This window comes from Xenopus tropicalis, chromosome 10 (assembly GCF_000004195.4).
Source record: "Xenopus tropicalis strain Nigerian chromosome 10, UCB_Xtro_10.0, whole genome shotgun sequence".
NCBI classification, from domain to species: Eukaryota; Metazoa; Chordata; class Amphibia; order Anura; family Pipidae; genus Xenopus; species Xenopus tropicalis.
Genome location: NC_030686.2, coordinates 18,980,229 through 18,993,572, shown reverse-complemented (window position 1 = coordinate 18,993,572; position 13,344 = coordinate 18,980,229). Strand labels below are relative to the sequence as shown.

General features: G+C 37.7%; 1 protein-coding gene across 1 annotated transcript; it reads left to right on the top strand.

Moving 5' to 3' along the window:
• The first annotated feature begins 862 nt into the window (after positions 1-862).
• Positions 863-13,048, top strand: LOC116408073 (lipopolysaccharide-binding protein-like). Its single transcript, XM_031894853.1, has 16 exons — positions 863-952; positions 1,468-1,586; positions 2,969-3,068; positions 3,148-3,276; positions 3,356-3,511; positions 4,799-4,862; positions 4,937-4,997; positions 6,184-6,269; positions 6,977-7,150; positions 7,544-7,591; positions 7,863-8,033; positions 9,934-10,019; positions 10,100-10,148; positions 11,074-11,137; positions 11,227-11,297; positions 12,823-13,048. The coding sequence occupies exons 2-16, from the start codon at positions 1,475-1,477 to the stop codon at positions 12,877-12,879; spliced, it is 1,428 nt and encodes a 475-aa protein (XP_031750713.1). The 5' UTR covers positions 863-952; positions 1,468-1,474; the 3' UTR covers positions 12,880-13,048.
• Positions 13,049-13,344: the final 296 nt, after the last annotated feature.

Sequence of the window (13,344 nt, the reverse complement as noted above, 5' to 3'; positions counted from 1 at the left end):
ACACAATCTTGGGTTTAGTTTTCCTCCTTCATTATAAAGAAATTTTCTGAATTTCTCTAACTTTTGGCACCTAAGAACTTTTCAAAGTGGAAATACATACCAGGACACCAATTCTAGACTGATATTGGAGAACAGGTAAGGTTAGTGAGAAATCCAGAAGAAAAGATTAAATAAGGCAAAGTATTCATTTGAAGTTAAGAGGAGCAAGAGGGTGTGAAAGACCTTAGATTCCCTTTTTGGATGGAGGCAACACCAAACTATCTAATCGATGAAGTGGTTAAGTTCCCTTATTATAGTAGTCAGGCAATAATGTTTTAAGACTTGTATGTATGTATGTATATCTTTATTTATAAAGCGCTACTTATGTACGCAGCGCTGTACAGTAGAGTACATTAATACAAACAGGGTGTTAAGATAATAATAGATAAATACAAAGTATAACAATAAATACAGATAAATACAACTGCAATAAGTTAAGAGTCGAGGACACAAGAGGAAGGAGGTCCCTGCCCCGTAGAGCTTACAATCTATATGGGAGGGTAACTAACAGACACAAATAGGCAAATATAAGTGCTGTAGGTCACAGTGGGTGACACTACAATATAAGTGCCAGTTCCCAGATCAGTTGCTGGGAAGACTTGAGTTGTCTGTGATTGATAGTTTATATCTAGTTGATAAACCAGATTTCAGCTATTGTTTTTGGGTTCTTGCATGATATGACAGTGGTGGTGCACCAAATGCTTCCCCTTCCTCATTAACACACCCAAGTAAACTGCACCTCCCTTACTTGCACAACCAAATTAAAAGCAGATAAACGGGATCTGTCATTTTAATAATGGGTCTTCATATGCTTGCTATATCCATGAACAGTACATAAGGGAAGTGCCTACAGTCAAAGACTTACAGTTCAGCTGAGCCGCTCACACATTCTCTCATTTCACTGAAGGCTTTGGTAGGTCAATATTCACTGTTTGTATCCATGTGTTTGTTTGTCCTATTGTACTTTACGTATATAGGCTTATTGCGCATTTTGACCAGATCAATTGCATTTAGTTTATACTATATGTCTGTTCTACTGGAATGTAGGATCTAGCTTCCATGTAGCATTGCTTGTAGCATCCATTCCCACCACCATTTAAAGCACCAATACCCTGAACCACCTGGTCTCTTAAATTGAGTTCTTAACATTGCATGAGCGGGATTTTATTCTATAAAATACTTTAACAAGAAAAAAGGTCAGTCACATCCTTAAGGAACTAAAACACATTCATAGGGGCTGCCAAAAGAAGACCTTGCTGTTGATGGGCATAGCATTGTAAAAATCACTACCTTGTGTTTCAGTTGAAAGCACTTGCATTTCCTTAAATCCTTAAAATCCAATAGCTCCACATTTTACTGATGCTATATTTTGATATGTGAATATTACTTTAGGCTTGATGGTACACTTTTAATACTTTCTTCTCTAAGCTCTAGGATGCCTTTACAGCTCAATTCCACCTCTTGGATTCTTTTATGCCTGCTTCTCCAATGCCTGGCAGACAATCCTGGCGTCAAAATTCAAATTACCCAGAATGGACTGTACTATGGTAAGTACCAAAATGGTCTTTAAATATATTTAATGAAATAAATCAGTCAGCAATTGTATCCATTGCATAAATGTCATTTTGTAGAAAATGGATAGTTGGACAGTTTCACTGGGACTCTGATAAAGAGAGACAGAGACTGGGAGAGTTTCTGGGAGACCCAGGGCAAGGTTTATAAACTGAACACATAGAAGTCTATAGACCAGTACACATTTTTTTTCCTGACAAGGGTCTGTAGATCTTTGGTCATTTTGCTGCCAACTAAATTTTTTTTTTTTTTAATAGACTTTTTGCTGTTCTGACATAGGGTACTATACTAAATATCCTTTTGTAGTTATTATACTGCTAGTCCTACCACTATCAAGACTTGGAAGCTTTACAACTGAAATGCTGCAAGATGGCTATAATGGGCCTAGATCAATTTTGGAATTTTGATTCCCTGACCGTCTCTGTTACCTCTGTGATTTTGGGAGGTAATCACTTGTGGCTCCAGGCTAACTAATTACAGTTAAAGGATAAGGAAAGTCACATACATTTTTCCGGTGATCCCTGGAGCCATCCGGATTATACTATAATATCCATGTGCCCGTGCAAGGAATCTCTGGGGGAAAAAAAGCATGGCTGCAATGCACATTGTAAGCAATTTTTATTAATTGGGAGGGAGAATGCCACTTTGCTCCCCCCATGAATTAATATTATTTCATGTCCCTTAATGTCTAGTGCCTTTTTGTCATGTGGTCATACTTATACTGTATGGTAGATAATGCCATGGTTTTCTTACTGGTGTTTTGAATGCAATATCTACGTGGTCTAAATTGTATCTATATTACCATTCATCTCTTACCCCCACTAGGCTTGATCTCTCAGATCATGGTTTTCTTACTGGTGTTTTGAATGCAAGGCCAGAACAACCTTGTTACTTGGTCTTAAAGGAACAGTAGCACCATAAAATGAAAGTGTATAAAAGTAATTAAAATATTATGTACTGTTGCTCTGCACTGGTAAAAGTTGTGTATTTGCTTCAGAAGGCTACTATAGTTTATATAAATACTCTGCTGTGTAGCCACGGGGCAGCCATTCAATGGAGAAAAGGCACAGGCACATAGCAGATAACAGATAGAACCCTATTACTGTATATTCTACAGAGCTTATCTGTTATCTGCTATGTAACCTGTGCCTTTTCTCCTTTTTTCAAGCTTGAATGGCTGCCCCCGTGGCTAAACAGCAGCTTATTATATAAACTATAGTAGTGTTACTGTAGAAAACACACCGGTTTTACCAGTGCAGGACAACAGTATGTTATATTTTAATTACTTTTACCAATTTTTGGTGTTACTGTTCCTTTAATTGTATCTATATTACCATTCATTTCTTACCCCCACTAGGAGCAGAGTACTTGATCTCTCAGATCTCATCGGTGTCCCTTTCTGATATCACTGGCAGTGTAACCATTGCATCACAGTCAATGGACTATTCGCTTACTCAGTAAGTAGTACACAGGCAGCCCCAAAGCGCTTCATGAAAATGGTTTAGTTCTATAATAATTGTAATTTGTGTTTTGTAGGGTAAAGATGGTGAGTTTCCAATATTCAAATAGTTCCGCAAATTTCATTCCTGAAAAAGGGTTCCAGATATCGATCTATGGTGGGAACTCCACCGTGAATGGTACCTGGCAGCTGGACAGCTCTATAATGTAAGCAAGTAACAATCAACAGCATGGCTAATATATATACATAAAAGAAATATTGTGTTCAGTTTTTTTCTTGTTTCAGGCAAGACAGTGGATTAAGCATTTTGACTTTAAAAGGGATATCTGCCACAGTCACCCTGGGAATGCGTCAGAGTAACAAAAATATGGTATCAATTTTCCTCATTAGCTGTCAGTCTGAGATTAATGGAATTGATTTCAGAGTTGAAGGGGGAGTTGAGTAAGTTTTCATTTTTTGTTGTTGTTTTAAAAACATGTAGCCAAGTAAAATTTCCAAATACATTTGATATCTGTGTGCCAGTTGGCCACAATAAAACCCTCAATAAAAATGTACATTAGTAGCCCAGGCACTCTTTGTATTGGGGAAATCAACAAATAGGGGCTAATTTACTAAAATTAATTTTATTTCTGGCCTTGAAAGTCATATATTGACATCCACATTGTATAAATTCAAGTTAAATTCAATCATTGTTGATTTATAAAATGTCACAATAATGATTGATTCATTCATATGGAAATTTCTAGTTTACATTCAAAAATCCCTAATTTTTCAAGTCGAAAGTATTGTTAAAACTCCAGAATTTCAAGTTTCAACAAATGTTCATTTCCATGAACCCTCTTTATTTTTCTCAAACAGGAATTACTCTGGCAGCCATTTTAGGAGCTCATTTCAGCTCATTCTTAAAAAAAACAATAATGTGTTTAAGTTACATTTGAATCTGTGTGAAATAGAAAACAGTGAGGGGATTAACTTCCCCTTGAACTACTATTCTAAGCCTCCATAGAACTAAATGGTAATCGACAGATCAAACCTGCTGATTTTTTTTTAGAAAAAAAGTTCAATAAACATTAATAAATCATAAATTATGGGAGTTATTTTAGAAAAAAATTTCGGGAGAAATTTAGCGAGAAACAAAATCAGAGAAATCGAGTACTAGCAAAAACCCATTTGTAAATCTCAAAAATATCTAGAAGTAAATGTGCCCCATTTATCAACATTCTCATGTTCGTGGTTTTAGAGCTTTTTTAAACCATGAATAAACACATGTCCACTAAAATCACAAATGTGCATTTATTAAAAGATCCAAATCAAATTAAAATGCTGAATGAAAATGAAAAGAACAATAAAAACCCAAAAATTTTTTGTGGTTTACGGTTTTCTGCAAATCTTCTTCAACTCAGGAAAAAAAACAATTCTCCAAATCTCTAAAAGCACAAAGTAAATAAAGATTGTTATAAAAACAAAAAGTTTTGTATTAGTGGCTTTCAACGTTTTTACACTAGAAAAAAACCCTTAGTTATAAAAGGCCAAGACTGTATGTCCTACATACAGCTTTGAGTCAAAATTCTGAACATTTGGTGACTGATAAATATTATTTGTTGACTAATAATAAATAAAATCAGATTTTACAATGACATCTCTATTTCCAGATTTCTAAACTTTTTGTAAAGAATTTACTTTAAACAATTGGGTCTGAAATGAATTATCCCTGTTATCTGTGTTTAGTTACGTCTATGATGCTGTTAAAGGGCCAATGGAGAATATAATACGCAGTAAAGTTAATGAGATGGTAAGAAGGGAGGCTGGGCCAATTTGGTTAATTAAAAATGTTTGGATGATAATCACATTATTATTGCCTTTCAGTTATGTTCAGCTCTGAGGCTACAGATTTCAGATTGGGACCAATCTCTGAGTGCCTTTCTATGTGAGTACATGGTGTTGACTATCTTCTGTAAAATACTGTATATCTGTAGCTCCAGGTGTATAGGCATTATAACATACTATGGTAATATAATAATGACTTACGTAATAGTATTGGTAAAGTTTGTGGCTTTTTTCTGTAATACCTTTAACCTCTTACTCTACATGTACAGGTTCACACTCTATGTAAGTGCATATTTCTGTAATTTTACTTTTCACATTTAAACTTGGCTCTACAAATGTGCCTAATTTTAGAAACAGGCAATGCAAAAGAGCCTCATGTCTTTACCTTCTCTTATTCTTGATCATGGGCTTTCTTTACCAACTTGGTGGCCTCACCACACCAGTCTATGGATAAATATCCACCTTCCTTACTCAAGGAGACCCAAGAAACTGATTTAAATCCCAGCCATGTCTTTTATACTCTCTCAAACAGGGCCACTAGCTACTTTGTACACAGGATCTTATATTACCCCAGCTGGGCCCTGGGCTATACAAAGGCTACACAATTCATGCCACTATCCTCTAACCCACAAAAACATCATCCTCTCCTCTTTTTCTGTAAAAAACATCATCCTTTTAGAAACATCCCTTCTACTTGCTAAGAGGCACTTCAGGACCACCTTTTCATTTTATGATGAAATGCAATGGGAACTGCTGCATTTATGTGAATGCATTACACCAGGGAGCACGCCCTTCTTTTCATTCTGGGTCGGACTGGGCGGGCGGGAGACTGGCCCTGCAGACCCCGCTGGCCCCCTGCCTGTCTGGAACTGCGGTATGCAGTGCACAGACTGTGGTGGGGACCCCCAGGTGGCAGCCCCACCAGCACACCCTTACCTCCTCCAGAGAATTATTACTTGGTGCACAGCCTAGAGAGTCGGCACTCTCCACACAGTCCGGTCAAAATATTTCAGCCAGCACAACAAGTAAAGTGCAAGCAGGGCTTAGCCCTTGCGTGTTTATTCAAAATGTAATGTTTCGGGGGCGTACCCCTTCGTCAGGCATCCCCTGCCATCCCAGTCATTTACTTAAGTTAGGTACATGCTTAGCGCAACTACGCACATTACAGAGATATGTATGACAACACATCCCTACATTTAGTAATCATTAAGGATCTGGGCTGTTGAATGCCTTATACATCTAGATATTCCTTCTCTTCACAACTTTAATTATCTTCTTTTTTTCAGCAAATATGTCTCTCAGTTCTGGGCTTGATTTATCTCTTACTAAAGACCCAATATTTTCAAAGCAGTACGCTGAGATGGATGTGAAGGTAAGCGTACATTACTGATCCAAAAAGATTTCTTTTAGAACTTGGAGGTCTTTAAACATTCTTGCTGGTTCTGTTCCTCTTCAGTAATGAAAGATTTAGGGAAGTTTATTTACACTTGGATTTTCGTGAATTAATATTTTTTTGAAAAACTGCAAATAAACTCAATTTCACGAATGCCAGTCATTTAGTAATAAACCCAATTTAAAAAAACAACTGCTAAAACCACAAAGCAAAGAAAGGTTTGAGACTGAGGCCCATTTATCAGCGTTCTCATTTTCATGGTTTTGGAGGCTTTTGAAACCACAACTAAACTCATTTTCACAAATGCCAGTCATTTATCAAAAGAACCAAACTGAAAGAGCACAAACAAAAGAACGCAACGTTTGCACATTGCTGCACAAATGACAGCATCAAAAAAACACAAAAACCTCTAAAACCACAAAGCATAGAATCTTTTAACTGTAAAAGGGACATCTGCCATTTACTTCTAAATGATCTCAACAGGTTTTAGCTGGCATATTTTTCATTCAGAATTGTCACAGTTTTGTTGCATAATGGATCGTGGCAAATGCACTTAGTCTCAAGGTCTAGGGGGATGTTTACTAACATTCAATTTTTTTTTTGCATGATTGGTATTTTTTTGCACCAAAATAACATTTTGTTATTATATTGCAAGGTTATATCCTTCTCATTATTTGTTTCTACAGGGGGGGTCTGACACAAATATAAGTATGGCTGGAGGTCATCCTTCTGCACCAATGACCTTCTCAAAGCTTCCAGACTCCATGGTACAAGTTTGTATCTCAGAGTTTTCACTGAATGTTGCCATCAGAGCTTCCTTTGCAGCAAATGTTTTTACAAACCTCTTCTCAGGCTTCACGGTGAGCATGTTAAGAGATTATAAGCTTCGTTTATGCACACGATTGCAGTGCGGTGTTGCTATAATGGACACAATTATTGCATGAGTTGATGCCATTCATTAGGGGTCTTTGCACTTCCACATAATTGCGCTCCACTGATGATGGGCAACTCACACTCACAACAGCAGGTTGTGTCAACTGCCACAACAGACACTAATGCTGTTCCTTGCACAAATGCAGCAGGTGTCACCTACCATGTGGCCATGAAAATGCTGCATTGTGGGTAAGAAATATGGCAATTTGTGTCGAAAAATTGCATCTTGCACACTGCATTGCGTTGATAAATACCCCTTTATATATTACAGATGCTTCAGATAATGGGTACTTATTCATTTTGTTCATTTTTCTTTGCAGAGTTTCAGAAATATAAGAACATCAGACCTGAGTGATTTCTTGCCCGAGGTGCTGAAAACTCTACTCAAATGGAAATATTAAATATGTGATGAATGTATAATTACTACAGTAATTTCTATGCAGTAAAGAACCATAGAAAGGCTTCCCTGCCTAATTGCATGCTTCTACTTATATTTCCCACCTTTTCCTTTTCTGCTTTCCTCATTAAATTCCAAAGCATTCAGTGTCTGACATCTCTCGACATTTGATGAAAAGGTTACATTAATAACTTGATCATGATGACTGATACATTTATTTATTTTTTTGTAAATACATTTAGATTTCCCAGCATTTTCCAGAACCCTCACCAGTGCAGATTCGAATATATCAGTCTACTGCTCCAACTTTATATGTGAAGCCAAGTAATGTGACAGTGGCCTTTGTTGGAGTCCTTCAGACTTACGCCATGCCTTCAAATACCACAAGACGTCTACTTTTCACTGCCACCACAGTGAGTGTTTCTCTCTCTCTAGCTCTATTATATATATCCCTTTTATATATCTCCTTTTTGAGACCGCCATGTTTAAAAGGATTTAGTCTGTATGAAAATAAATGTTTTTCCCCCCTACAATTTGGCCTAAAAAAGGCTGACTAAAGGGCTGTTTTCCTTATACAGGTAGGGGACCTGTTATCCAGAATGCTTGGGACCTGGAGTTTTTTGGATAAGGGATTTTTCCATAATTTGGATCTTCATACCATTTAAACATTAAATAGACCCAATAGGATTGGTTTGCCTCCAATAAGGTATAATTATATCTTAGTTTGGATCAAGTACACTATGCTGTTTTATTACAGGAGTGGGATCCATTATCCGGAAACCTGTCATCCAGAAAGTTCTGAATTACAGAAAAAAATGTTCTTAGGGGGTGACCAATAAGGCCTGTGATTGGCTGTTTGGTAACCCCATGTGGACTGCTGGCCTGCAGGAGGCACTGCTTAGAGTAAAATTTTGTCTCTGTGTTTAGAAAAAGGGAGGTTCCGTTTAAATATTCGGAAAGGATTTTTTACAGTGAGAGCTGTGAAGTTCTGGAATTCCCTCCCCGAATCAGTCGCACTGGCTGATACAGTATATAGCTTTAAGAAGGGGCTGGCTGGATTCTTAGCAAGTGAGGGAATACAGGGTTATGGGTTATTAGTACAAGTTGATCCAGGGACTGGTCCGATTGCCATCTTGGGAGTCAGGAAGGAATTTTTTCCCCTCTGCGGCAAATTAGAGAGGCTTCAGATGGGGTTTTTTGCCTTCCTCTGGATCAACTAGTAGTTTGGCAGGTTATATATAGGCATTATCGTTGAACGTGATGGACGTATGTCTTTTTTCAACCCAACTTACTATGTTACTATGTTAATATATTTTAAGGGCCCTTGGAGCAACATTAAAGGGGGTGGTGAGCAACATGTTGCTCATAAGCCACTGTTTGGAGAGCACTCATCTAGTGTTTATTCTTGGCTAGTGCATAGTTAGTTTAGTTTGAGTGAGAAGACAGTGGGGGAAATAGAAGAAAGTTCCTCTGTAGGGTGACCACTAAAGGGAACTGAGAACCGCTCTCATTTTTACATATGTCAGTGATTCTTACATGTCTGTAGCAGTAATGTTGATAGAGGCCAAATTATCTGACTACAGGTATGGGATACCTTATTCAGAAACCCATTATACAGAATAACAGGAAAGCCACCTAACAAAGCAAATAATTCTAATTTTCAAAAATGATTTTCCTGTTATAATAAAACAGTACCTTGTATTTGATGCTAACTAACCTCTATGAATCCATATTGGTGGCAAAACAATTCTGTTTGATGCAGACTAAAGGAAAGATCACTTCTTTGAAAAAACCCAGGTTCCAAGCATTCCATAAAATAGATCCTATACCTGTTTTTATATCTGTTTATATGGTAAATGACATTTCTAAATTTGTGACTGGCAAAACAAAAACAATACTATATAAATCGGTGGTGATTGTCACTTCCAGTAAACTATTTTCCCAAGCATTTGATAACAACCTTTATTGTAATCAGTGTCGGACTGGGAACCCAGGGGCCCACCAGAAAACCTTAGGCCCGCTTTCCAAACTATTTTTCCTCTTCTCCTCACCCAACCTCTTTATTCTCCTAGTCTCTTTTATTTACATGCTAGCATCTATTCTTCTATTACTCCTCTTTGTTCCCATTCAGAAATAGGAAATGGCCATGAAATAGGCCAAATAGTCAAGAGCAGGAGGGCCCACTTACACCTGGGCCCACCGGGAGTTTTCCTGGTATCTTGGTGGGCCAGTCCGACACCGATGGTAACAATTTCATGAAACCCTAGGAGAGCTCTTACCATGGGAAGTCATTTACCATGTCTTTGCTTCTAGGCTTTCAGCATCAGTTCCAACATTTCTGTATCAAACAAAAGTCAGGCAAATGGGATGAATATTACTGGATCCATCATTCTGAGCAGGTGATATCCCACCAATATCCTAGAGAATATTTAAGAGTATGTTAATAGCAGATATTATATTCTGTTTTTTCCATATACAGCTTCCAGCTGCAGATAAACAGGAATGAGTCATCTATCAATATTCCTGAGGTAAAAACTGAATTTGAAGGAGACATAAACCATTATTTTCTTGGCATTATACACTTTGCGTCTGTTGAATGAAATATTAAGAGGCAGATTTAACAATATTTGAATCTTGGGGGTTATTTATAAAATTTGCTCAGCGCAGAATTATTCGCACAGTGAACATTTTAGCCCTTTATGTTTATGTTTAGTGATGAGCAAAGTTTTTCGGCAGGTATGGATTTGCTGCTTAATTCAGCAGTTCGCCAATGTCAAATTTTTTTGTGCAAAAATGGCAAAAATTTGGCAAGCGAGGAAAAAGTTGCAGTCGCATAAAAAAAAAGTTGTCGCGACATTACAAAAATTGTGGTCACATCAAAAAAAGTAGTGCGTCAAAAAAGTCACGTAGTAGCTGCATTTCACAAAATTTTGCTGTTTTGTGAAATTTTCCACAATTTCACAAAATTTTCTGCAAAGCAAAACAGGACATATTTTTTTTCATCACTCATCACTATTTATATTTATTTCATCACTCATCACTATTTATATTTATTTTATCACTCATCACTATTTATATTTAGAAAGCTTGACAAGACTGGTGCATTTAATATGCAAACATAATTACGATTTTTTTTATTCACAGTTCGAAAGCTTTTAAAATACGGTATATTTGCAATTTTTCCAATTTTTCTGCCGCAAATCCATGCCTGCCAAATTATTTCACCCCTCACTAATAGCAACCAATAAGATCTTTGCTTTTAAATAGGTAACTAGTAAATGCTGTCTTCGGATTGGTTGCTATAGGCGATTAGATGTGTTGTAAATTTTAAATCTTTTATATCGTACTCTCCCTCATATGTTTTTGTCTCTTTAATTCAGAAAATTATATAATGAAGAAGACCCCTGTTTAAAAATTAGTCTGTTAAAATAGATAAATTGTGTTCTTTTTCAGGATGTCAGCAATGAGAAAGGGATCCAGGATATTATTAAGGTTACTTTCACCACATTTTTAAATGGTAAGAAAAGCTATGAGATGAAAATAACTCTAAAATCTTGAAGTACTGAACTGTAAAAACGTTGTCAATTTTGTTTGATTTTTTGGCAGAAAAAATTGGAAAGGCTGGCATATACATCCCGCTGGACTTTTTGAGGAACCTTTCTATCTACATGAAAGACGTGAGATATTTGGTTGCCAAAAACATACTTCTCAGTTGGTGGGATAGTTCTAATTCATGGCTCCAAAAATGGGAGAAGTGATTGAGGCAGAGATGTGGGGAGCATGTCTGGGAGTAATGGGAATATATGAGGATCTAATTTTCTAGTCTGGAATGCTGGAAAATTATTTATATGAAAAATGGTTGGCAAAACTTATCACCAAAATTATATAAGTTTATGTAAGGCCTATCTTTTCTACCTAAAGGGATGGGTGTCTGGCCATTTGAGGAGAACCCCTACTCTACTGGAGGTAACCCAGCTTCTGTTGATGGGTTTCTGTGGCACAACAGAATGGACCACATGCTGCTGGGTAGTCATTGCCAGTGCTTTAGTCATCATTTATTTACATTGTGCCGGGAAGTTACCCAGTCGTTTATAACTCAAAATAACTCACAATCTTGAAGGATGCCCTCCTTTTATGGCATAGGTGCCTGTGGCCAAGGATAGGGACACAGAGAAGGGATGGCTGGTGCACATTTCTTTAGCAGTAACTGGCCTTAGAGTCTGAAGTCTAAACCAAACCCCACAGAGTGATGTTGGGAAAAAAGAAGATAAGAAGAGGTGGTTAACAGAATTGTAGAGCAAATAAGTCCTTCTTTGCTCTACAATTCTGTTAACCACCTCTTCTTATCTTCTTCTTGGAAGCTGGAGAGAATAGAAATAAAAAAGAAAAATGGGTAAAAGGTACTGGAGGGGAAAAGTAAGATTTGTATGTGTGTGTTTGTCTGTGTGATAGATATATATTTATATATAATATAATATATATGTATTGTGAGAGATGCAATGGGAAAGGTCATTATTTGGTGTATTTCCACCAGTGTTTAAGGTGGGATACAAATGGCCCAAGGTAAAATGCCTGGTTTTACAGCAGGTAATGCTGTGTTGGAGTAAATCTCCTTTAAGGTTTGATTTGGCCAGCTGTAGAGAGCTGCCTGATTAGGCTGCAGGTGAGCAGCCAATAAAAGGGCTGTATGATTTACACAGAGGGGTTGCAGTTGGAATTGAACCGTGACTATGTGAAGGTCACTCTCAGAGCAGGGCACAGAGCAGGAGGGCTGCCTGTGTGAGGAACTCCCAGAGGAGCTGGGGGTGCCACCTGCCACTGCCAGGAAGCAGAGGGAGTGCTGACCTAATGAATGAGTGCTGAGAGGGCTCAGCAAGGCTTAGTGTGAAGCCTGAGGGTTCCAGAGCGTGGAAAATAACCCTGGAAGGTGAGAACCCTGAAGAAGGGACATCTCAAAACCCTGAACTGAACTGTGTATGAACTATTGTCTTTATGTTTCTGTTGGGAAGAATGGGCCCTTAATAAACCTGAGTTTTGCCTGAAGACTTGGTGTCCCTGTCTCTATGCTCCAGATCCTCTGCATGCCTGCCTGCCTACCAATGCTAATTCCCCCAAAATTGCGTGTACAGGCATTCAGCATGTCACAGTATTTATATATATTTATATATATGTATATAATATTATACACTTTTTTTCTTACAGAGATTTATACTGCTGGCTGGTGATTTGCAAATGTCTTCTGATTTCCTTTCTTCGTAGCAGAACAACGGCAAGTTAAGATTGTGGGATTTAACAAAGCAAACACTTAAAAATTGTGTGTAAATAACTGTAATTGTTGCAAGTGTGGAGAGGTCCTTTACTGATTCCCTTTCCAGTTGGTCTGCCTGCCCCAAATCTTTTTACATTACGAGGGTTTTTAGCAATGATACCCAGCTCACAAACAACATGTTGCTCACCTCCCCTTTTGATGTTGCTCCCAGTGGCCTCAAAATAGGTGCTTATTTTTAAATCTCTGGCTTGGAGGCAAGTTTTGGAAGCACAGACACAGTTTTACCCCAAGCAGAGCCTCCTGCAGGCTAGCAGTCCACATGGGGCTTCCAAATAGCCAATCAGAGCTCTTCTGTGCATGCCCAAAGAACCTTTTTCCATGCTTGTGAGGCTCACCAACACTTTTTACATCTGTGTGGCTTACAGGTAAAAAAGGTTGGGGATCCCTGGTTTATA

Coding starts and splice junctions, on each gene's coding strand:
- LOC116408073 (XM_031894853.1), top strand. CDS start 1,475: ATGCCTTTACAGCTCAATTCCACCTCTTGGATTCTTTTATGCCTGCTT. Junction 7,151..7,543: donor ACCTCTTCTCAGGCTTCACG/GTGAGCATGTTA, acceptor TTTTCTTTGCAG/AGTTTCAGAAATATAAGAAC. Junction 10,149..11,073: donor CATCTATCAATATTCCTGAG/GTAAAAACTGAA, acceptor GTTCTTTTTCAG/GATGTCAGCAATGAGAAAGG.